The sequence below is a fragment of the Ceratotherium simum genome, chromosome 9 (genome assembly GCF_057802395.1).
Source record: "Ceratotherium simum simum isolate JZ-2026a chromosome 9, ASM5780239v1, whole genome shotgun sequence".
NCBI lineage: Eukaryota > Metazoa > Chordata > Mammalia > Perissodactyla > Rhinocerotidae > Ceratotherium > Ceratotherium simum.
In genome coordinates this window covers 76746348-76771274 of record NC_141908.1, presented here as the reverse complement: position 1 = coordinate 76771274, position 24927 = coordinate 76746348, and the positions used below count along the sequence as shown (strand labels likewise).

The window sequence follows — 24927 nt, the reverse complement described above, 5'->3', positions numbered from 1 at the left end:
TATTGTTAAGTTCAATACATATTTATCAAATGATACATGTATGTCTTAGCTCTATTATTTAGAATCCTGTAAATTCTTCATTTCCATTTGTGTGTTATGTCTAGTCTCCTCCCTTTCAAAACAACTGGACCTCAGGTAGCTAAAAATGGAGCAAAACTAAAAAAGAAAGAAGAGTCTATAAATTTAAGTGCTTGAGTATTTGAAAGTACGAGTACAGTGCACATTTGTTCTCATCCTTATCTGTGTTGTTTTTTTTTTTGTGAGGAGATCAGCCCTGTGCTAACATCTGCCAATCCTCCTCTTTTTTTTGCTGAGAAAGACTGGCCCTGGGCTAACATCGGTGCCCATCTTCCTCCACTTTATATGGGAGGCCGCCACAGCATGGCTTGCCAAGCAGTGTGTCGGTGCGCACCTGGGATCCGAACCGGCGAATCCCAGGCCGCCACAGTGGAGCGCGCGCACTTAACCACTTGCGCCACCGGGCCGGCCCCCTTATCTGTGTTTTTGATAACATACAAAGGAAAACGCCAAATTGTAAACCGTTCTTGGAATATATGTGTCGTATTATCCATGTTTGCCATATTTCTCTATCTCTCCGTGGCAGAAACTGTTAGTTGTTCCCCAATATCTGTTCTCTCCTTCTTCCTTGGTAATAGAAACCCCAAGTTTTTAGCTGTGCACATAGTTGCCCAGGATAAAAAATACATTTCCCCAGCCTCCTCTGTAGCAAGGTGGGGTCATTACCAAAGCCGGCCAACGGGATATAAGCATAAATGTTGTGTATGGCCTCCAGGAGGGAAATGTCCTCAAAAAGAGAGAGGTGCCCCCTTCTCCATCTCTTATTTCTTCCTATTGGCTGGAATGCAGATACGATGGCTGGACCTCAGTTAGTCATCTCTGACCATGAGGAGAAAGCTGCACGCTGATGAAGGGGGAGCCGCAGGACATAGGAGCTGGGTTCCCTGATAACGTTGTGACACTGCTGTACTAGCCCTGATCCACCTACCTCTGGGATTCCCTTATGTGAGTGTGACAGCCACGAGAATGTGCCTCACAGACCTCCTTCAACAGGGGGGTAATGGACCGTGAGACCCAGATGCTGCTCTGTTATATCTATCTCCCCAGTTTTCATTAAGGTCAGGCCTCCCTGGCTGCTCCCTCACTGGCTCAGAGCTATGGAGAGACATGGGGGTACTTGTCAACCATCCCCAATGGCTGTGATGAACACGCCTTAAACCACACAGCAGTCTAAGACCCTTCCACTCAACCTTCTCTCCCTCTCTTCCTTACAGGTCGGACTTGCATTGTGATCTAATGGCTCCCTAAGCCTTCTCTGGCTCCCTCCCTATTTCCTTTCACTCAGGCATTTCTCCTAATAAAACCCGTGCACATTTAATCCCATTTTTTGGTGTCTGCTTCCCAGAGAACCTGAACTAACACAATGAGAATGAAATAAGCTTCTATCTTCTATCTGGTTTAGTGCTATTTGGGAGTTTCCGTCACCCACAAGTGAACCAAATCTTAAATATTACACTTTGCCACCGTGGATAACCAGGAAATCAGTTTTCATCGTTTTTACGTCCAAAGATCTTGAATGACCCTCAGAATATAGTTACTGATGCATTTTGAGTTGTGGACTCTTTGGGAATTTCTCTCTCTCCAGGGGGAAAAAATGTACACACTCCCATTGTCACACAATTTTGCATATAATTTTGTGGGGTCTACAGACCTCTGGAAGCCCGCTGGAGTTCATGCACAGCAGGCTAAGAATCCATTCCTTAGGTGACTTTTGTTTAGAAAGCTTTTCTAAAGTAACATTTTCAGGTGTAATTTCTCCATGGTCCTTTTACTTTCCTTTCGGGATATTTCTGTGCTCTCTTTCTCTAATGGGCATGACTATTAATCCTTGAAGATAGACTGTCAATATTGTGACTCTTAATCCTAAAGATGCTTAATTAAGCCCTTTTAACATTTGCTTTAATTCCCATTGCTAGCTTCTCATTATTGTACAATACATTTAGTGCCAAAACAGAGATTAGAAGGAACACAGTTCTTCTGACAGCCACAATTGTGCGCTGCGTACACAACTAAGACATAGGACTTTCTCAAAGAAGAACATGAAACCCAAATTGTAGGGAATATGATTCAGTGTGGCTCAAAAAAGATATGTGAAACATAAACTGATGAGGATATCAGAGCTATACACACACACACACACACACACACATGCACACACTCAAAGCAAAAAAAGGATACGCTTCTTCCTCAGGTATGGTAACAGCATTGTTTCAGGATCGACATTTTTTTCTATCACCTGCACCAGAAGGAAAATAAGAGTTATACACGTAAAGTTCAGAGGGCTAGTGTGATATTCGCATTGGCAGGCTCATCTTAATTTGATGGAAATGTACATTAATTAACTCTTCTACTCATATTTTCAAGTTGATTTAATGTTTACGGAACACCTGTGATGTACAAATCACCTCTCTTACGTGTGGAGTCTAAATCGTGAGCCCCTCCACCACTTTGCACTGTCCTAGGTCCTGAATCATCACTGTTCAATAAGGCAGCAGTTGTTTCCACTAACAGAACACCAGTGACTCCTGCCCAGCTTCTCTTAGAGAGTCTGAAGCACGTGAGGCAAAAGATATCAGCAGAGCAGAGTAGAGAAGGAGGAGGTGGGGGTGGCTGCTAGAACAGAATACCATCTGAGAAATTGATTTAGTTTTTAAAAAGGACTTGTTTGTTTATCATGTTCAAAGAATTCCAGTTTTCAGAAAGAGATCACACCCAACCGTGGCCCCCAAATCAAAGAAACAAAGGAGAAGATAAAATGTGTACGCCAAGTGATACAAAGGTGTGCAAGCAAGGGCTCACTTCAGAAGCTAGTCTGCGTGGGCAGCCTAGCCTCACAGCAACAGAACAGCAGTGCCCAAGGGACGGCATGACTGAAATGTCATGATGGGTTAGGTTTTCCAAAGCGACTGTGTTTTCTCTTTTTTGATTAAAAATGTGGATTTCTGGGGCAGGCCCAGTGGCATAGTAGTTATGTTCATCTACTCTGCTTCAGCGGTCCAGGGTTTGCAAGTTCAGATCCCAGGAGCAGACCTACACATCACTTGTCAAACCATGGTGTGGTGGTGCCTCACACAAAATAGAGGAAGATTGGCACAGATGTTAGCTCCACGACAATCTTCTTCAAGCAAAAAGAGGAAGATCGGCAACAAATGTTAGCTCAGGGCCAATCTTCCTCGCCAAAAAAAAAAGAAAAACAAAAACAATTGGATTTCTTTTGGATTCACAGAACAAATAGAAGCTTGATGCTTTGGAATTTCAGAAGTAAAGTTCACCCTTCACCATGTTATATGAATTTCCCTCTGGGAAGTAGGTGAGGAGGGGACATGTGCTTATTCTGTGGATGCCTCCTCACCCTCAATTTTAAGTGGCCATATGCCTACAAAGTGAGGCATGTGCCAATTATCACCGTCAGATCTGTGCCCTGGAGGAGTCCGCCGTATAGGAAGGGAGATGTGATTGTGTGTGTGTGTGTGTGTGTGTGTGTGTGTGTACACACACTGTAATACAAGGAAGAGTGTGGAGGCCCCCAGGCATCCCCAACTTAATTGGCCCTCAAATGGAACTCTATTTCTTTCCCAAACTTACTCCTCTCTTTCGTTTCCCTAACTCATTTAATAGCCTCACCACCTGCTCCACCTGCTAGGGCATCGAAGCTTAAAACCCGAGCTATTTACAACTTCTACATTCCTTCAATGCACCACAATCACTGTCACCAAGTCCTGCCACTTACACTTCCAAAACGAGTCTCTACAGCCCCTCACTTCCACTGCCACTCCCTGGAATCCACAGTGGGCACCTCCTCCCTGAACCGTTATAAGGCCACCAGAGAGGTCTCCTGCCCCATTCTCGGCACCCGCAGCGCCACCCTCCGTTCCACTACCGGAGTGACCTCTAAAATCCGAGTCTGGTCACCTCCTGTGTCTGCTGAAATGCAACACCGGCTCCTGGCTGCCAACTGCCACGCTGGCAATTCCTGAATCACGCAGGGTGCTTGTTAAAAAGAAACTCCTATGGAATAAGGATTTCTGGGAGAGGGGACCAGAAAATGTGCATCTTTAATGGGCACGCTGGGTGGGTCTGAGGTGAATTTATATTCAAGAGTTCCTGGGATACGAGAAGAAAGTCAAATTCCGTGGCATATCCTACAAGGCCTCTTTGATCTACGGCCCGTCCTCTCCTGCCACTCACCCCACGCATCCTGAACTCCCGTAACAGGGGAGAACTGGCTGCTCCCAGCTCTGCACGGACTTCTACCCTTCACCACGTCGGCATGCGGGATGCCTTCTGTCCAGAAAGCCCTCCTCGCCTCTCTACTTGGCGGAATTCTGTAGGTCGTTCAAAGCCCTGCTCAAATGTTCTCTCCTGTGGGGGGGGTGTCATCTAACACCCCTTCCCACTCTCTGTTCCAAGTAACCATCCTCCCCTGTCCCCCATGGCCAATGTCCACCTTTCCTAGAAATTTTACCCCCATCACAATTATCCCAAAACCCCGGGAAACACTAGGCAATGGACAGCTCTTTCCAGGTTCCTTCCTCACATCAAGACCCTACGTTTTCTGAGCACATAATGCTCCATGACCGCTTTTTGACCCCTCGACACTTCTGGGCAGGTCCTGGCTCCACCACGAAGCAGAGCGTCTCCCAGTGCAGGTGTCAACAATCACCCCCGCAGGCCGAGCGCTGACGGGACGCCAGGCTCCCCGGTAACCAGCCTCCAGGGCGCCCAGTCCTCACCCCAGGTCCAGGGGAGAAGGTGCTCTTATTCGCCCCCTTGTGCAGAGGGGGACACGGGGACACGGGGCCTCACCTGGCGGCCGTTCACGCAGAAGCGCAGCTCGCCCGCCCCGGCCATGGCGCCGGGCGCGGGCTCGCTCCGGGGAGGGCAGCCGGACGCGGGGACGCGGGCGGGCGAGTGAGCGCGGCCGCCGGAGCCTGCAGCGCCCCAGCCCGGCGCGGAGAGTCCGCAGCGCGAGCTCAGGGCCCGGAAGGCGTCGCCGGGAACGGCCCTCCCCGGACGTGAGGCGTCACCGGCGCCGGCCTGCGCGGCCGCTGGCGGCACCCGCGGCTCCCCCGGGCCGGGGCGGCGGCCGCGACCTTAGTGCACAGGCTCAGCGGCTCTGCAGCCGCATCTGAAGTCCGGGAAGAGGAGGGCTCGGTGCCCCCTGCCCCCGCGCCTGCTGCAGTCTGGACCCTTAGTAGTTGATACACCAGCACCGTGACCCCGACTTTGCGGGAGAGGAGCTCAGGACAAGGAATGGTTTACAACTTGACCTCGCAGTTTTAGAGATAACTAGTCCAGTTGCTGTTTAAAATCAAGAGCGACCTTGATATAAACTGAGTTTTAAAAAAAAGGTGTTCTCATTATTCACAGTTTATTCAGTAAATAACCACGAAGTTTACGTGATAAATATCAATGGAGATGTAAAACATCAGGAAAAACTTTAAAAATCAATCTTGGAAAATACTGAAAAGCATGAAAATAAAAATCTCGTGTGTCCACAACTTAGAATGTACCACTGTTAACTTTCTGGGTCTATCTGTACGTTTTGAAACCTGCCCTTAATGCCTTTCAAAAACTCAAATGGGATCAAACTCTTTTCCAGACTTCTTTTCACTGAGCATACCTAGAATATTTTCCTGTGTCATTTCATTTCTGTAAACACGATTTTTATTGTGAACATTTCCAAAATTTGTAGAGTACAAAGAGTACAACTAGCATTCCTGTACACCTCACTCGCTAAGCTGTAAGACTGGTCAACATTTTACCATACTCCAGTATTTTTTCTGGAGTATTTTAAAGCCAATCTCAGATATATCATTTTACCCCTAAATACTTCAGTATACAGTAAAAAAAAAATTTTTTTTTACTAAGCCAAAATGCCATTATCAAATCCAACAAAATGCATATTTTTTTAATAGCCTCAAATTTCCCAGTGTCTTAAAAAACGTCTTTTTACTCTTGATTTCTACTCCTTGTACTATTTGCTTGTTGTCTCTTCAGTCTCTTTTAATCTAGAACAGTGTACCTCACCCACTGCCTGTTTTTAATGCATTAGCATGGTGAAGAAGAATCGAGGTGGGTTGTCCTGTAGAATGAACGCGTGTTGAGGATGGCTGGAGGCTTCTCCCTGATGTTCTTTGTTCGTCCATCCGTCTTCTTGCCTGTACACTGCATATAGATCTGAAGCCTTGATTCAATTTTTAGGGGGGAGTAAAAATACTTCACAGGTGGTGCCTACATTTGACACTGCAGCACGTCAGGAGGCAGATGATGTCTGCTTTCTCGTTCTCAGCGATACTAAGACTGATCACCAGGGTCGGTGGGTTCTCTCTTCATAATGAATTTCTCCGTCAACATCGCACCTCAGGTTTCACCATCTATTGCTGACCATCGCCTGAAGCACTTATTTTATTGGTTGATTGCATGAGTAATTTCTTTACTTCTAACATTCCTCAGCATTCATCAGCTGAGATTCTTTTGAATCGGAGAATTATCACTATTCACTGGAGCTGTTGACTGTGCAGAAATTAAATTCATACCAGAAAGGCAAGATAAACTTTTATTACTTTCCTTAAACTAGAAATTTTTGGAGGATTGACTTAGTGTCCTAGCAACTTCCAGTGGTATCCATTATGCTTTGCTGTGCTTTGTTTGTCCTTTTTTTTGAGTATCATTATGAACATATGACTTTGTATAGTTAATGTTTTAACCAACTGCAGTCATCATTCTTGTTGATGTTCAGTTTCTCCCATCTCAGGCCAATGGAAACATCTTCAAATGAGAACCTGTGTCCTTTTGATATGGTCACATGAGGTTGTGACAATTTCCCTGCTTTCTGGCCAAAGACGCCCCAGGCTCACCTCATCTCTAACCTGTCCCAGACTAGGAATCAGCCGTTGCTCCCAAGAGCCCTGGTCCCTCTGAATGGGAAATAGTACCTAGAATATTGGACACAGCTGGAAAATACATAATTTTAAAAAGAGGAGTGCAAAAAGCATCAATTCACACTAATATTTCTAATTAAAATTTAAGATTGCAGACTCTTTTTAACCTTGTTGGATTTTTTTGCTTATGCCAAAAATCTTGGTTCTAAAACTTTAACATAATTGCTTTAATCCGTCCTTAGATCTATTTCAAAAAAGCCACACCAATATTATGGCAGCAATAAGACTAGTGAAGGAAAGTTTAAGATCTTTTACAGTTCTTTTTCTCCTTAGAGTACACCCTCATAAAGATACAAATTCAAATGTTTTTTCTAAGGTCAAGCATCTCTGTTAGTCACCAAGTTGATAGCTATTTTCATCCATTGCAGGTGGCTTTCAAGTTAGCTGTGCACTATTGATGGTTTCTTACATTGTTCCTTTCTTTTCTTTTCTTTTCTTTTCTTTTTCGCTGTTAGAAACCACGCCATAGTGCAATTTTTGTACTTTGTCAAGAGGGTTTTTGGTATAGTTTCCTAAAAGTGGGATTTCTGGGTTGAATGATTTTATATGGGTATGTAATTTTGCTGGATAGTGTCAAAATCTTTTCTATAAAGGTTGTATCATTTTGCCTTCTCTCTAGCAATGCACAGGAACCAGCTGGGGTAAAAGAAGGAAGAGGCTGGGATTATTAGAACCTAAAGCTTGAGGGGACCTGTGAGGGGAGTGCACTGCTCAGGTGTTATCATTATTCACAGTTTATTCAGTAAATAACCAAGAAGTTTATCTGATAAATATCAACAGAGATGTAAAACATCTTGAAAAACTTTTTAAAAATAAAATTTGGAAAATACCGAAAAGCATAAAATAAAAACCCCGTGTCCCCATGACTTAGAATTTACCACTGTTAACTTTCTAGGTCTATCAGTACGTTTTTGAATCCTGCGCTATTACATCTTTTAAAAACTCAAATGGGATCAAACTATTTTCCAGACTTCTTTTCACTGAGCATGCCTAGAATGTGTTCCTGTGTGATTTCATTTATGTAAACACACAAATTTTACTATGGAAATTTCCCAAACTTATACATAAAAGAGTACAACCAGCATTCTTGCACACCTCACTCGCTGAGCTGTAAAACTCGTCAACATTTTACCATACTCCTGTATTTTTTCTGGAGTAATTTAAAGCCAATCGCAGACACATTCTTTTACCGCTAAATACTTCAGTACACGTTAAAAAACACCAACAACCTTTTTTTTTTCACTAAGCCAAAATGCCATATCAAATCGAACAAAATGAATATTTTCTTAATATCCTCAAATTTCCTAGTGTCTTAAAATATGTCTTTTTACAGTTCATTTCTACTCAATGTACTATTTGCTTGTTGTCTCTTCATCTCTTTTAATCTAGAACAGTCTCCTCACCCACTCCCCGTTTTTAATGTATTAGCACGGTGAAGAAGAATGGAGGTGGGTTGTCCAGTAGAATGAACACATGTTGAGGATGGCTGGAGGCTTCTCCCTGGTGTTCTTCCATCCGTCTTCTTGCCTGTACACTGCATATCGATCTGAAGCCTTGATTCAGTTTTTAGGGGGGAGTAAAAATACTTCACAGGTGGTGCCTACATTTGACACTGCAGCATATCGGGAGGCAGATGGTGTCTGCTGTCTCGTTCTCAGCGATGCTAAGACTGATCACCGGGGTCAGTGGTTCTCTCTTCATAAGGAATTTCTCCGTGAACATCGCACCTCGCGCTTTCACCATCTATTGCTGACCTTCGCCTGAAGCACTTATTTTCGTAGCAGGTTGCAAAAGAGTAATTTCTTTAATTCTAACCTTCCTCAGCATTCATCAGCTGAGATTCTTTTGAATCGAAGAATTATCACTATTCACTGGAGCTACTGACTGTGCAGAAATTAAATTCACACCAGAAAGGCAAGGTAAACTTTCACTACTTTCCCTTAAACTAGAAATTTTTGGAGAATTGACTTAGTGTCCTAGCAACTTCCAGTGGTATCCATTATGCTTTGCTGTGTTTTGTTTGTCCTTTTTTTTGAGTATCATTATGAACATATGACTTTGTATAGTTAATGTTTTAACCAACTGCAGTCATCATTCTTGTTGATGTTCAGTTTCTCCCATCTCAGGCCAATGGAAACATCTTCAAATGAGAACCTGTGTCCTTTTGATGTGGTCACATGAGGTTGTGACAATTTCCCTGCTTTCTGGCCCAAGACGTCCCAGGCTCACCTCGTCTCTGTCCTGTCCCAGACTTGGAATCAGCCATTGCTCCCAAGAGCCCTGGTCCCTCTGAATGGGAAATAGTATTTAGAAAATTGGACACAGCTGGAAAAATACATAATTATAAAAAGAGGATTGCAAAAAGCATCAATTCACACTAATATTTCTTTTTTTTTAACTTTACAGAAGACTGAATCTTTTCTTATGTTCTATTACATACAGCTTTTGAAAATGGAACCAGATTTTTTTTTCCTTTTTTTTTTTTAATTTTTTGTTTATTGCAGTAACACTGGTTTATAACATTGTATAAATTTCAGGTGTACATCATTATACTTCTATTTCTGCATAGATTACATCATGTTCACCACCCAAATACTAATTACAACACATCACCACACACCTGTGCCTAATTATCCCTTTTCCCCTCCTCCCTCCCCCCTTCCCCTCTGGTAACCACCAATCCAATCTCTGTCTCTATGTGTTTGTTTGTTGTTGTTATTATCTACTACTTAATGAAGGAAATCATACGGTATTTGACCTTCTCCCTCTGACTTATTTCACTTTGCATAATACCCTCAATGTCCATCCATGTTGTCACAAATGGCTGGATTTCATCGTTTCTTATGGCTGAGTAGTATTCCATTGTGTATATATACCACATCTTCTTTATCCATTTGTCCTTTGATGGGCACCTAGGTTGCTTCCAAGTCTTGGCTGTTGTGAATAACGCTGCAATGAACACAGGGTGCATGTATCTTTATGCATTGGTGTTTTCAGGTTCTTTGGATAAATACCCAGCAGTGGAAGAGCTGGATCATGTGGTAGTTCTAGCCTAGATTTTTTGAGGAATCTCCATACTGTTTTCCATAGTGGCTGCACCAGTTTGCACTCCCACCAGCAGTGTATGAGAGTTCCCTTCTCTCCACATCCTCTCCAACACATGTTGTTTCCTGTCTTGTTAATTATAGCCATTCTGACGGGCGTGAGGTGATATCTCATTGTAGTTTTGATTTGCATTTCCCTGAGAGTTAATGATTTTGAACATCTTTTCATGTGTCTGTTGGTCATCTGTATATCTTCTTTGGAGAAATGTCTGTTCAGGTCTTTTGCCCATTTTTTAATTGGGTTGTTAGTTTTTTTGTTGTTGAGATGCATGAGTTATTTATATATTTTAGAGATTAACCCCTTATCAGATGTATGGTTTGCAAATATCTTCTTCCAGTTGTTAGGTTGTCTTTTCGTTTTGTTGATGGTTTCCTTTGCTGTGCAGAAGATTTTTAGTTTGATGTAGTCCCATTTGTTTATTTTTTCTATTGTTTCTCTTGCCTGGTCAGACATGGTGCTTGAAAATATGTTGCTAAGACCGATGTCGAAGAGCATACTGCCTATGTTTTCTTCCAGAAGTTTCATAGCTTCAGGTCTTACATTCAAGTCTTTAATCCATTTGGAGTTAACTTTTGTGTATGGTGTAAGGTAAGGGTCTACTTTCATTTTTTTGCATGTGGCTATCCAGTTTTCCCAACACCATTTGGTGAAGAGACTTTCTTTTCTGCATTGTATGTTCTTGGCTCCTTTGTCAAAGATTAGCTGTCCATAGATGTGTGGGTTTATTTCTGGGCTTTCGATTCTATTCCATTGATCTGTGTGTCTGTTTTTGTGCCAGTACCATGCTGTTTTGGTTACCATAGCTTTGTAGTATATTTTGAAATCAGGGAGTGTGATACCTCCAGCTTTGTTCTTTTTTCTCAGGATTCCTTTAGCTATTCGGGGTCTTTTGTTGTTCCAAATAAATTTTAGGATTCTTTGTTCTATTTCTGTGAAAAATGTTGTTGGAACTTTGATAGGGATTGCATTGAATCTATAGATGGCTTTAGGAAGTATGGACATCTTAACTATGTTAATTCTTCCAATCCAAGAGCACGGAATATCTTTCCATTTCTTTGTGTCTTCTTCAATTTCTTTCAGCAATGTTTTATAGTTTTCCATGTACAGCTCTTTCACCTCTTTGGTTAAGTTTATTCCTAGGTATTTTATTCTTTTTGTTGCAATTGTAAATGGGATTGTATTCTTAATTTCTCTTTCTGCTACTTCGTTGTTAGTGTATAGATATGCAACTGATTTTTGTATGTTGATTTTGTATCCTGCAACTTTACCGTATTCGTTTATTACTTCTAAAAGTTTTCTGGTGGATTCTTTAGGGTTTTCTATATATAAAATCATGTCATCTGCAAATAGTGACAGTTTCACTTCTTCCTTTCCAATTTGGATCCCTTTTATTTCTTTCTCTTGCCTGATTGCTCTGGCTAGGACTTCCAGTGCTATGTTAAATAGGAGTGGTGAGAGTGGGCATCCTTGTCTGGTTCCTGTTCTTAGAGGGATAGCTTTCAGTTCTTCACCATTGAGGATGATATTGGCTGTGCACACTAATCTTTCTAATTAACATTTAAGATTGTAGAGTTTTTTTTAACCTTGTTGGATTTTATAATTTTTCTCTCATGTCAAAAATCTTGGTTCTAAAACCTTAACATAATTGCTTTAATCTGCCCTTAGATCTATTTCAAAAAAGCCAAACCAATATTATGGCAGCAATAAGACAAGTGAATGAAAGTTTAAGATCTTTTACAGTTCTTTTTCTCCTTAGAGTACACCCTCATAAAGATACAAATTCAAATACTTTTTCTAAAGTCAAGCATCTCTGTTCGTCACCAAGTTGATAGCTATTTTCATCCATTTCAGGTGGCTTTCAAGTTAGTTGTGCCCTATTGATGGTTTCTTACATTGTTCCTTTCTTTTCTTTTCTTTTTCGCTATTAGAAACCATGCCATAGTGAAATTTTTGTATTTTTTCAAGAGAGTTTTTGGTATAGTTTCCTAAAAGTGGGATTGCTGGGTGGGATTATTTTATACGTGTACGTAACTTTGCTGGATAGTGTCAAAATCTCCTCTGTAAAGGTTGTATCATTTTGCCTTCTCTCCACCAATGCACAGGCACCAGCTGGGGTAAAAGAAGGAAGAGGCTGGGATTATTAGAACCTGAAGCTTGGAGGAGACCTCTGCGGGGAGGGCACCGCTCAGCAGCTGTTAATACCTCAGGCGCTAGGAAAGGGGCTTCCCAGAGTTGGGACTCAGATCTCAAAGGGCTGCATGTGCCCAGGATGGTGCTGGCACCTCAGGAGGCCGAAGGAGGCTCCCTGAGGAGCTAGGCCTGAGGCCTGGGAGGGGACACAGCCCAAGCAGTGCTGGTACCTCCCAGGGGGCATAATGAAGCTGGTTCTAGGAGTGCTAACCACCTGGTGACTGGAACCAGCTGCTGCTGCTTGGGAAGCAACTCGGCTGAGCTGACGCTGACAGGAAAGCAAGCAAACAGGAAGGAGCAAGTGCCTTTTCCCTCATTCTGGTTTTCCATCTCCTTCTATCACCCCCTAGTGACAGAAGCTAAAAGAGAGTCAGCGGGGAAAGCAGCAATGTGATTTCTGGAGTTCCAGCATCACACAGCAAGGTATAGAGAGGTGGGCTTAGAGCTGAGAGACGACAGCTAGCACACATTAGAAAGTGGGTTTAGTCCATGGAAACAGGAGTGTTTCAGTGTCAGCAAATTAATGAACATAGTTCATCACATTAATATATCTAAGGAGAATAATCATGTACCATTTCTGTGCTGATTATTATGCGATTGTGTCTCAGCTTCAAATCCACACTGCTCTATTTTACTTTGTTGGGGCCCGGCCTTGGCAAACCACATATCTCCTTTGCCAGGCTCCTTTTTAGTCTCTGGCGTTAGAAGGTGATAGAGGCAAACTGGAAGCAGAAAGGTGAAATTTCCCCCTTGCTGTTTGCTTCCTGTTCCTGTGGCACCTCCACAGAAACGGTTTGTCCTGGCAGGAACGACTGACTTCAGCGGCAACAGTTGGCTCCAGTCGACAGCGCCTCCACACTCAGACCAGTTTTCTCACAGCCCTTCAGGGAAACAGCACCAGCCAGGTGTACTCCCTCACCCGAGCCCTGGACCTCTTCCTCCAAGCCTTGAACTTCAGGAACTCCATGCTCTCCTCTGTTCCCTCAGCCCCGGAGGTGGTGGGCGCTCTCCTGGTGACTTCCTTGATGATATTCCATGGGGCCCTTTGGCCTTTTCAGTTCTTGTCCAGTTCTCTAGTACGTGGCTAACAATTTATAAAATAAATACAATAAGTAAGACAATCTCCATCAACGCCAAAGTCACTTGACAAAATTCAACACTCGTTCAGGAATTTTGTAAAAAGCACTCAATAATAATTGATAGATAATACTTTAATGTGATTGTAAATATACATAACCAGCTCAAACCCAGCATCTTACTAAGTGGGGTAAAACCAGAGGCAGTCCCATGGAAATCAGGAAGAGGACAAGGATACCTACTACGATTGAACACTTTACTTAAGGTAGCAGCCATGGGATTAGACAAGAGAGAGCAATGATCGGCATCTGAATTGGGGGAAAAAAAAGGCAAAGATAGCCAAGTTTTCAGGAGATATATCTAGAAAATACTACAAACAATAGCAGAGTTTAGTAATTAACATACAGAAATCAGTAATCTTCATGTATGCAAACAATAATCAATTAGAAGAGAGAATGAAAGAGAAGATCCTATTAATATTACCAAGAAAAAGATAAAATACCAAGGCATAAATTTAACAAGAAATGTGTAAAATCTCTGTGAGGAAAACTTAGTAACTTTCCTAAAGTCCCTATAATGTAAAGAGTATGGTAGTATGGCATAAAAGACACACAGACCAGTAGAAGAGAAGAGAAAGTGGAGAAATAAATTTAAGTGCACATGGAAATACACCATACAAAAGGTGGCATTTCAAATCAATAGTGAAAAACATGAATTTTTGAATTAATGGAGAGTCATTTGGAAAAAGGTCAAAATTGCATTCATACCTCACCCCATACAATAGAACAAAATCCACATGAATCAGAAATTTAAATGTCAAAACAAAATGAAATCATGGGTACTTGTCTTGATAATCTGGGAATGGGAAAATTGTTTCTTAATGTGACAAAATTCTGCTAAAAAAACAAATCGTTGATAAATTTGACTGCATAAAATGAAAAATAATTTGCCTGGGAAAGGAAAAAAGAAAAGACAAATCTCACAGAAAGGAGAAAAAATTAGAAATAAGCAATGGGAACAAAAATACCAGAGAATGATGGCTCCAGGAAGCCCACAGGCTGACAGTAACAGGAGTGCAGGAAAGGGAGCAGAGGCTGTCAGGGCGCCAAGCTCCCAGCCACTGTGCACGTGTGCCTGTAACAAAGCCTCTGGCCTCCATTCCACCCAGGCTGCTGGTCCTATGAGTAAGTTCTGCGGGACTCTCTACTCCTACAGCAGTTTCTCAAAGTCTGCTCCTAGGATAATCCGCCCCAAAGTATCTGAAATGTTTGTTAAAAATGCAGATTTCTGGGCACCCTTTTAGTTGTCAGATAATGTCTAAGAAAGCTTTCCCATTCAGGCAGAATTTGTCTAGTCATTTGAATACAGTGAGCTACGTTCATTGATCTCAGATATGAATAGGATTTATTACTCTTCATGACTGGAATAGTAGATGGTCTTTAAAATAAAGTTATAAAACCAAATTGAAAAGAGCCTGAAAGGCTAAGCCCCTCAGCCAAATTGTCAGATTACACGTAATTCAGCAAGTAGAGGAATGAAGGGTGAGAGAAAACCGGCTGGGGCAGGAGGTACTTTTAAAATCTCTGAGATGTTCACATATACTGCAGGTTTAAAAACAAAACAAAACAAGATAGTTTGGTATACAACGAGAAAACCAATGCGGAAGTATTTATAATACATTTTATTTGGTTAAAAGGTTAACAGTTATTGTTTAGTTAGGAGCTGTCAGGTTGAAAGAAACTTAAATGAGAGGAAGATAAGTTACAGGATGAACAAAATGACTTTAAAAGTTTAATATTACAAAACAGCTATTTTATGCGCATATATCTAAACATAAGAATGGATAATCAACACTCCATGATAAGGCAGAAAATGAAAACAACCCTAAAACTTTTCAAAATGCATTTCATCTTCTTGGTCCTAGTTATAGCTCTGTTTTGACAGGTTATGGTTGAGAATTCAGAAAAATCAGAAGCCATAAATTCGCCTTATCTTCTCATCTTCCTGCGAAGTCGAGAAAAAGGGAAGATTAACAATAATAACAACCCAAAACTAATGCTTTTGCTGTGAAGGATGAAGAAGAAAATTGCTGCCTCATATCAGTAGAAAGCAGTTTCCTCAAACCACAAGCTTTGCCATATATTTGAAATACTCTATGGTAGTGGGAATTATCAATAAGGTTTAAGAAAAATTAACTAACAGATTTTATACATTACGTGTTTACTACATATTTCTTTTCTATCATGAACCTTAGCACACATATAAGAATATATGAAAATGTACAATTTAAAAGCAACCAAATAAATGCTGATGCACCTACCACCCAGGTAAAGGCATAAAATATTGCCACACCTCAGCAGCCTCCAGTGTGCCCCTTTCTGACCACACCCTCTCGTCTCCCAAGAAGTAACACCATCCTGAAGTGTGTTCACCACTCCCTTGCTTTTTCCTTAGGGTTTCTACCATCGATGTGTTACACTCCTGAAGAGGACGGTGTCTGTTCTCATCTAGGTCTGACATCTGTGTCACTGGAAGCATTCTCTAGGTGCTTCTCTGTAACTCACTTTTTTCACTCATCACCTTTACTCATTTTCAAGCCTCTCCTTTATTGACACATTAAAGATACTTGTTTTATATTCTATGTCTTATTCCGCTATCGGTTGCTTCTGCAGGTCCCTTGTCCCCTTGTGTGTGTAGTACTTTTCTTTACTGTGAGCTAGCTGTTCACTTCCTTTGGAACTGTATCTGTGGAAAATACGTTGAGGACTGAGATGAAGAAAGTCTCCCCTAGAAAATATTTGCATTTCCTTCTGACAGACAACAGGAGGTGCTACAAGGACTCATGGACTAATACAAATTAATACCGTTAATACCACGGACTAATACTCAATCCTCGGCTTGATGTTTTTTGTGACTTCCAGATATTGTGAGTTCCAGGTGCGGTGCATGAGGGTTTGTTTTTGGTTACGAATTCTTAGAAGATTTTTTTTTCCTCCTCAATTCAGAACCAGAGTTATCTCCTGGGGCTGAAAAAGCTGGTGGGAAGGTTATTTTTAGTTTGCTCTTCTACTGAAAGAGTAGCTCAACTTTATTGAACGAGGTTTACTACTAGACTCTTCCTTTTAGCTAAACCCTAGGATCTGCCTTCTGTTCCCAGCCCCACATGGCTGTGGATCAATGCTTAGGTTCACCCAGTTAGGCAAACGCCTTCAGGCAAACAGCCAGTTTCAGGCTCCATCTAACTCTCTGGCTTCCTGTACTCATTCAGTCTCTGATCTGAGCTTTCTTACTTCTCCATCAGCTAATAGATGCATTCAAGGTTTGTTGTTTTAAATATTTCACCCAGTAATTTTATTTTATTTTTCCAGGAAGAGGGTTGATCCATGCACCTAGTATTTCATGTTGCAAGAAGCGGAGTTGTAGGTATTCTTTACATTATTTATGGTTTTTGGATGAGATAGATACACATGATGCCAATTTAAAATGTATAAATGGTTAGACAGTGAGTAGGTCTCTTACTCTTCTCTGCACCCCTCTCCAGAGCCAATATGATACCATTGCTTTGGGTAATTAGATAGAATTTATTTAACTCTTTCAAAAGAGCTACCTATTCTAAACTAAATATAGCAACACGCTGTAATAAAATAGTACTCTATTTTAGTTTAGATCTACTGGGCATGCAGATTATTTGGTGAACAGTTTAGTTGGCAAATTTTTAAAAAGAAAAATCACAATGTACATTCAGTATAAATACTAAGAGTTTTGATAACCTAGCTACCATTTTCCCCCTTTCTTTATGGATTGGGAATGCCATGCAGCAGGTATATCACGGCTTCTGATAGGCCCCAATGAGAGGAAACTGCTACTACAGAGTGATCATCATAGGCATTGAGGACAGGAGTGGCAGGAGTTATCAGGAAGGTAATACAAATATATTTTTAATTCTTTATCTCTTAAGTCCTAAAGCACTGAATATTACAAAGGGCACACTGTTAATAGTAAAAGCCCTAATCCATAATGAATATATAGTAATTATGATATTTATGTACCAAATAGGAGAGCAACTACCTTTATGAAGCAAATACAGGAGATGCATGCAGACAGATAGGAACATAATAATAGGAGATTTTAATATACTACTCTCAGTATAAGACACATAAAGTAGACATAAAATAGGCAGCAGATAGAAGATCTAAACAACATAATCAATAGGGTAAATCTTATGAGTATCTATGGAACTCTACACTCTGATAATAGAGAGTACATATTCTTCTTAAGTGCTCACAGCATAGTTTCAAAAGCTAATCATATATTAGGTCACAAAGACAACACCAGTAACTTCCATAAAGTAAAACTACTACAAAAAGCAATCTCTGACCACAATGCAATAAAACTAGAATTTACAAACAAAAACAAAAAACAGAAAGGTCCATCTACCTGGAAATTGAAAAATCTCTTATTACATAACTCTTGAGCAAAAGGAGAAATTAAAAAATAATGACAATAAAAACATTACATGTCAGAATTTATGAGATGTATCCAAAGCATTGCTCACAGGAAAATTAATTTCAGTAAACACTTTTATTCATATAAGTGAAAGAATAAAATAATAAATTGAATTCCCAACTCTAAAAACTAGAAAAGGAACTAAGTAAATCAAAAGGAACCACAAAGAAGGAAATAAACATAACAGGAATTAGTGAAATAGAGAACAGAAAAATAATAGATCTAACAATAAATCAAAGTCCTAATTTTTTGAAAAAGTTAAAATAGACAAACCATCACCTAAGTTGATCAAGAAAAAAAGAAACAGCACAAATATGTATAAAAAAATGACAAAGGAGAAATAATCACTGAAAGAAAAGATATTTAAAATTCATTTACAGGTCTAATTTTAAGAGATACTTTTGGAGACTTATGCAAATAAATTTGAAAACCCCTTGAAGAAATGGATAATTTCCTATTGAAATGCAAATAACCAAAACTAACCCTATCAGACTGAGAATACTTAAACACACCAATTGTCACAAGAGAAATAGACAAAGTTAGTAAGAAACTACTCCACAAAAAAAGCACCTGGTCCAGATGGTTTCAGAGGGGAAACCTACCAAACCTTCAGAGACCAGATAGTCCCAACATTCTATAAACTATTTCACAGCATTGTAAAGAGAGGAGAACTTCTTGATTCTCCTAATGAAGCAAGTATAATACTGATATCTAAGCAAGAGAAAGACAGTTCAAACAAGGAAAACTATAGATCCATATCAATTATGCATATTGACACAAAAATTGTAAACAAAATATTTTAGCAAACAAATCCAACACCATATTATGAAAAACATACACTTTAACCAAATGAGATTTATTTGAGGAATGCAAGGTTGGTTCAATACTAGAAAACCTATAATGGTACACCATGTTAATAAATCTAAGGCAGTAAAACATATGATTTTTTCATAGATGCTGAAAAACCTTTGACAAAATTCAACACTCATTCATGATTAAAACACCCAATAGACATTGAGCGACATTTTCTTAATATGATAAATTGTATATACATATCTTAATCCTAAAGCCAGTATCTTGTTTAATGGGGAGACAATAGAGGTATTTCCACTGAAATCAGGAACAAGGCAAGAATGCCCACTATTCCTGGTACTATTTAACACTGTACTTGAGATATTACCCAATGCAATTACAAAAGGGAAATCAGTAAGAGACATGAATGGGTAAAGAAGTAAAACTATCTCTATTTTCAGATGATATCATAGTATACCTGGAAAATGCCAGAGAAAAAAATGAGTTAGAGAATAAAAGAATGCAGTTAAGTAGTAAGTTATAAACTTACACAGAATTCAACAGCTTTCATATCCACAAACAATAAACACTGGATATGATTTACACGTCCCATTTACATATCCATTTACAACAGCAACAAAGACTAATCCCTACAAATAAATTTAACAAGAAATGTGTAAAACCTCTGAGAGAAATTTTTAAACACTTCTAAAAGATACAAAAGAAGACTTAAATAAATAGAAAGATATCTCCTGTTCTTGCATAGCACAACTCAATACAAAGATGTTAGCTCTCCCTAATTAACATATAAATTCAATCAATCCCAGCAAAAATACTGAAAAGCCAGAGCACTAGTTTTCAACTGAGAACAATTTTGCCACCCAGGTGACATTTTGCAACATTTAGAGACATTTTTGATTGTTATAAATGGACAGATGCTGCTGACATCTAGTGGGGGGACGAGAGGGATACTGGTAAATATCCTACAAGGCACAGAATAGCCTCTCACAACAAGAAATACATAGACCAGAATTTCAATAGTGCCAAGTCTGAAAAACCCTGATCTAGACAAGTCAACACTAAAGTTCATGTAGAAAAACAAACATTTAAGAACAGTCAGGAAAACACTGAAAAACTATAAGAGGGTACCAGCCCTACCAGATGTTAAAACATGTTATAAAGCCTCAACACTAGACAAGCAGATGACAGCAATAGAATAAAAAGTCCAGCATTAGACCGCCTAAAAGTACATATAGAAATTTAGAATATGACATGGTTGACATCTCAAATCTTTGGGATAAAGATGCATCTTTAAATAAATAAATGGTTCTGGGATAGCTATAATAAAAGACTACCCAAAGGTAGTCTTTCCCATTAGGAAAATGATAAAATTACATCCATATCTAGCATCACACACTAGAAAAAAATTCTGAGACTAGGGATATATATAAGAAATAAAAATATAAAAATACTAGAAGAAAATATGGATGAATTTTTTGGGAACTGATATGAAGTGATTTCCAGAACATACTGTTAAATGAAAAAAAGCAAAGCCCAACAGAGTAGCTACAGTATGCTACCTTTATGTACAAAAAGGGGGATAAACATATATCTGCTTATTTGTGCAAAAGAAATACAGGAAGGATAAACCAGAAACTAAAGAAATTGGTTATCCACAGGAGATGGGTGAAAACAGGATAAGAGGTGATGGGAACAGTGTAGCAGGATGAAAGTAGTTGACACTTCTCTGCATATACCATTTTGTATAGCTCTGACTTGTTTCCAAGAAAAATGTTTCACATAACCCCAAAGTAAACAAGAAAACCTACCAAGATGCGGGAGAAGAAAATGGAATACAACAACAAATATACCTAACTGAATTACAAATGAATAACATAACTATGTTGAAGGGGTTGGTAAGAAAAGAACTAACCTTCGACAAAAAGAACTGTATCTAAATGCTATAACCTAGTTAGCAAATATGAAGAACCATCACAGGCTAGAGGAGACTAAGGAAAACAAGAACTCAATGCAAAGTGGGATCCTGGATAGGATTCTAAAACAGCGAGGGATGTTAGTGGAAGCCTATAGTTTAGTTAACAGTATCTCACCAATGCTAATTTTCTAGTTTTCATCTTTGTACTGTGGGTATGTAAGACGTTAAAATTAGGGAAAGCTGGGTGATGAGCATATGAGCAACCTCTGAACTATTTTTACAACTTTTTGGTAAGTCTAAAATTAGTCCAACATGCAGTTTAACCTACAACTCAACAATTAAAAGACAACCCAATTGAAAAAAGGGCAAAGGATCTGAATAGATATTTCTTCAAAGAAGATATACAAATGGCCAATGAGCACATGAAAAGATGCTCAACATCACCAGTCATCAGGGAAATGAAAATCAAAACCATAATAAGATACCACTTCACACCCACTGGTATGGCTAGCATCATCAAAAAGTCAAATAAGAAGTAGTATGTTGGGGAGGATATGGAGAAATCAGAACCCTCACACCCCATTGGTGGGGATGTAAAATGCTGTAGCAGCTTTGGAAAACTGTCTAGCAGTTCCCGAAATGATGAAATGTTGAGTTACCATTGGATGCAGTAATTCCACAACAAGCAATATACTCAAGAGAAAAGAAAGAAATGTACACACAAACACTTGCAAATGAATGTTTGCAGCAGCATTACTCATAATAGCCAAAAGGTGGAAACAACCACACGTCCACCAACACACAAATAGATAACAAAAGGTGGTATATCTATACATTAGAATATTATTCAGTCATAAAAAGGAATGAAATACTGATACATGCTACAGTATGGATGAATCTTGAAAACATTATGTGAAGTGAAAGAAGGCTGTTGCAAACACACATATTATATGATTCCATTCATATGAAATGTCTGGAACAGGGAAATCTAGAGAGAGGAAGTAGGTGGATGGTTGCCTAGGGCTGGGGGTATGGGGATGATAGCCAAAGGGCATGGGGTTTCCTTTTGAGGTGAAGAAATGTTCTAAAATTGACTGTGGAGATGGTGCCCATGTCCAAGAATATACTAAAAACCACTGAAAGTTATTCAATGTAACTTTAAATGGATGAAGTGCATGGTATGTGAACTACAGCTCAATAAAGCTGTTTTTTAAAAAAGCCCTTGGGTCCTTTATTTCACTAGGATTTGGTGGATCAGGCTATTCCAGGAGAAGGCGTACTGGAGCGAAAGGAGAACGGTCTAGAGCTGCAGGACGTGTTAGAGGACGGGGAGACACCTTTCATCTGCTCCTCAGGATGCCTTTCACAGAGTAAGGTTGTTTTGCTGTTGGCTTGACCTTGTGTAGACTGCTTTTTCCTGTTGCATTATTAATGTTTTTCCTCCCTTCTGTATTATTCCTATCAGGATGCAAAAATGTTATCTCCCATCTTAAAAAGAAAGAAAGAAAGACAGACAAAAATAAAGCCTCTTGCTCCACTCACACCCCTCACCCCAGCTACGCTATCTCATTTTTCTCTCAGCTTTATAGCGCAACTCTTTGAGAGAACGGTTCCCAGTCTCCAGTTTCTCTGGAAACTGCACCCATTGGGTGTTCACCACCACCCTGTGAAAACCACTCTTCTGAAAATTGACCTCCACTGTTGCCAGAACTCCGGATATTTGTGGTCTTTGTGTTGATCTTCGCGTGACTTAGGATACCACACTCTCCTGAGTTTCTTCCTACCTTTCTGACTGTTCCTTTTTGGTCTGTTTGCTGGTTCCTCTTTATTTTCCCGACACCTAAATTTAGGGCACCCCAGGACTCAGTTTTTGGACTTTACTCTTCTATCTACACTAGTTCCCTAAATGATTTCATCCAGTCTTGTGGTTTTAATTGCTGTTAAATACTGATGACTCCCAGATTTGCGTCTCCAGCCTGGTCATCTCCTCTGAACTCCAGACTAGACATATCCAGCTACCTACTTGGCATTTCTATTTGGATGTCTAAGGGGCATCTCAAATTTCACGTTTGCCACCAAAACAGCTCCTTTTGGGGTCTTCATCTCAGGCAATTACAACTCTATTTTCCTATCTTTTCCTCACACCCCGTATCTGATCCTTTAGAAAATTCTTTTGGTGCCACCTTAAAAATCAGTCCAGAATTCTGTCACTTCTCACAACCCTCACTGTCACCACCCATATCCGAGCCACCATGATCTCTTCTCTGAATTGTTGCAGTAGCATCCCAGCTGGGGCTTCTTGCTTCTGCTCTTGCCCCCTGTATTCTCTTCTCAGCATGGCAGCCAGTGATCCCGTTGAAAGGTTAGTCTCTGCTTAAAACCCTCCAGTGGCTTCCCATCACGTCTACTGCCTGGTGTTATCTGAACCTGAAACTCTGCTCTGTCTCTCCCCTCATCTGCTACTCGCCCTCCTGCTCTTGAACATCTTCTGTGCACAGGCCTCCTCCCACTCCCTCACACACAGACACGCTGCCCCCTCAGGGCCTTTGGACTCATTCTTCCTTCATGTGGCCAGTTCCCTGACTTCCTTCAAAGCGTCACTCAGAAGTCACTTCAGTGAAGCCTTCCCTGGTGACCCTGTATAAACCTGGATCCTTCCCCTCCCCTGCCGAAGGATTCGTGTTCTGCTTCCCTGCTGTAATTGTTCTCTTTAGCTTGACACTATATAACGTACAATTATACTTCTTAATTGTTCATCCTCCCAGAATGTAAGCTTCTTGAGTACAGGATTTTTGTCTATACCATAGCAATATCTGGAACATAGTAGAATGTGATAAATACTCAGAAAATGTGGAATAGTGTTTCCCCATTAAGAATGATGCTTGTGGTTTTTTCTTAAGGATTAGGTATGTTTATCCTGTAATACTTCTGTTATTGAGCTTTTTGAATAAAAAATAATGATAAATAATGTAAGATACCTTTCTAGCACCTGCGGTGATGATCATGTGGTCTTTCTTTTTAGGTATGTTTATATGAGGATTTATTTTAGTAGCTTTCCTAATTTTGGATTTCTAAGATAAACCTCAGAAATGACTTATTCTTTTAATGTGCTACTGAATTCTTTTGGGCAGTATTTTGTTCGGGAATTTTCTATTGTTATTCATAAGTGAGGTTTCTTTGAAGTTTTCTTTTTGTACAGTCTTTAGGCATTGATAAAAACTTTATATATATTAAACTCATAAAAAGAATTTGGATGTTTTCCTTTCCCTATGCTCTGGAAGAATGATAGTGTTAGAATTATTTTTTCTTTAAGGTTTGGTAGAATTCTTCTGTGAAACCATCTAGACTTGGGTCTTTCTTGGTGGGAATGGTAGCTCTTTGTTAACTTTATTTCTTCTGTGTGTATTGGTTTGCTTAGGAAAATTTCTTTTTCTCTTTCTTGGTCAGTTTTATTAAATTATATTTCCTTAGAAAATTATCTGTCTCATTCGTGTTTTCAAACTGATTTGCACAGAGTTGACCCAGGTAGTTTGTTATTCTTTTAATTTTGTCTCTGTTGTATATTCCCCCAGTAGACTAATTTCATATATTTGGGCTTTTCTCTGTTTTGTTGTCCCCCAAACCCCACTAGGTGGTTGTGGTTTTTCTATTTTTTTTTTTTTGTTCTTTTAAAAGCATCATCTTTTGGATTTAATTTTGTGTTCTACTATTTTGGTGTTTCAACTTACTAATTTTGCTTTTATCTTTAGTAGGAAGTCCTTTCTTGTGCTTTTCTGTGTTTTATTTTATTGTTACTTTTCTCACTTTGAGCCAGATGCTTATTTATTTTTTATTCTTTCTTAACTCTGTAGGTGAGGTGTCACGTCTCTCTCAATGCTCTCAAGATTTTTGTCTTTGTCTTTAGTTTTGAGAAATTTGGCTATGATGTGTCTAGGCATGGATTTCTTTGGGTTTATCCTTTTTGAAGTTCACTCAGCTTGAATATGCAGGTTGATTTCTTTTGCCAAGTTTGGGTCATTTTCAGCCATTATTTCCCTAAAACTTTTTCAGCCCTGTTCTCCTTCTTCTCTCCGTCTGGGACTCTGATGACATGAATGGTGTATCTTTGTTATAGTCCCACGAATCCCTGGCCTGCTGTTAATTTTTTGTCAGTCTCTTCTCTGTTGCTTAGATGCGAGCTTTATTGCTCTGTCTTCAAGTTCACAGATTTTTTCCCTCTGTCCTCTCCATTTTGCTGTTGAGTTCATTGAGTTTTTAATTTATTTTGCTTATTGTATTTTTCAGTTCTAAGGTTCCATT

General features: G+C 39.9%; 1 protein-coding gene and 1 pseudogene across 2 annotated transcripts in view; one reads left to right on the top strand and one right to left on the bottom strand.

Moving 5' to 3' along the window:
• LOC106800147 (aldehyde oxidase 1-like) overlaps positions 1–5005 on the bottom strand; it is a 71394-nt gene extending 66389 nt beyond the window's left edge. The window contains exons 1-2 of one of the 2 annotated variants that reach the window (XM_087435569.1): positions 4885–5005; positions 2257–2314 (exon numbers count right to left, since the gene is read on the bottom strand). In XM_087435569.1, coding sequence (XP_087291695.1) covers positions 2257–2314; positions 4885–4929 — 103 coding nt within the window. In that variant the 5' untranslated portion in view covers positions 4930–5005. The remainder of the gene's footprint in view (positions 1–2256; positions 2315–4884) is intronic. The other variant, XM_087435570.1, reaches the window with a different exon arrangement.
• LOC147916347 (shugoshin 2-like) overlaps positions 4928–24927 on the top strand; it is a 33837-nt pseudogene continuing 13837 nt past the window's right edge.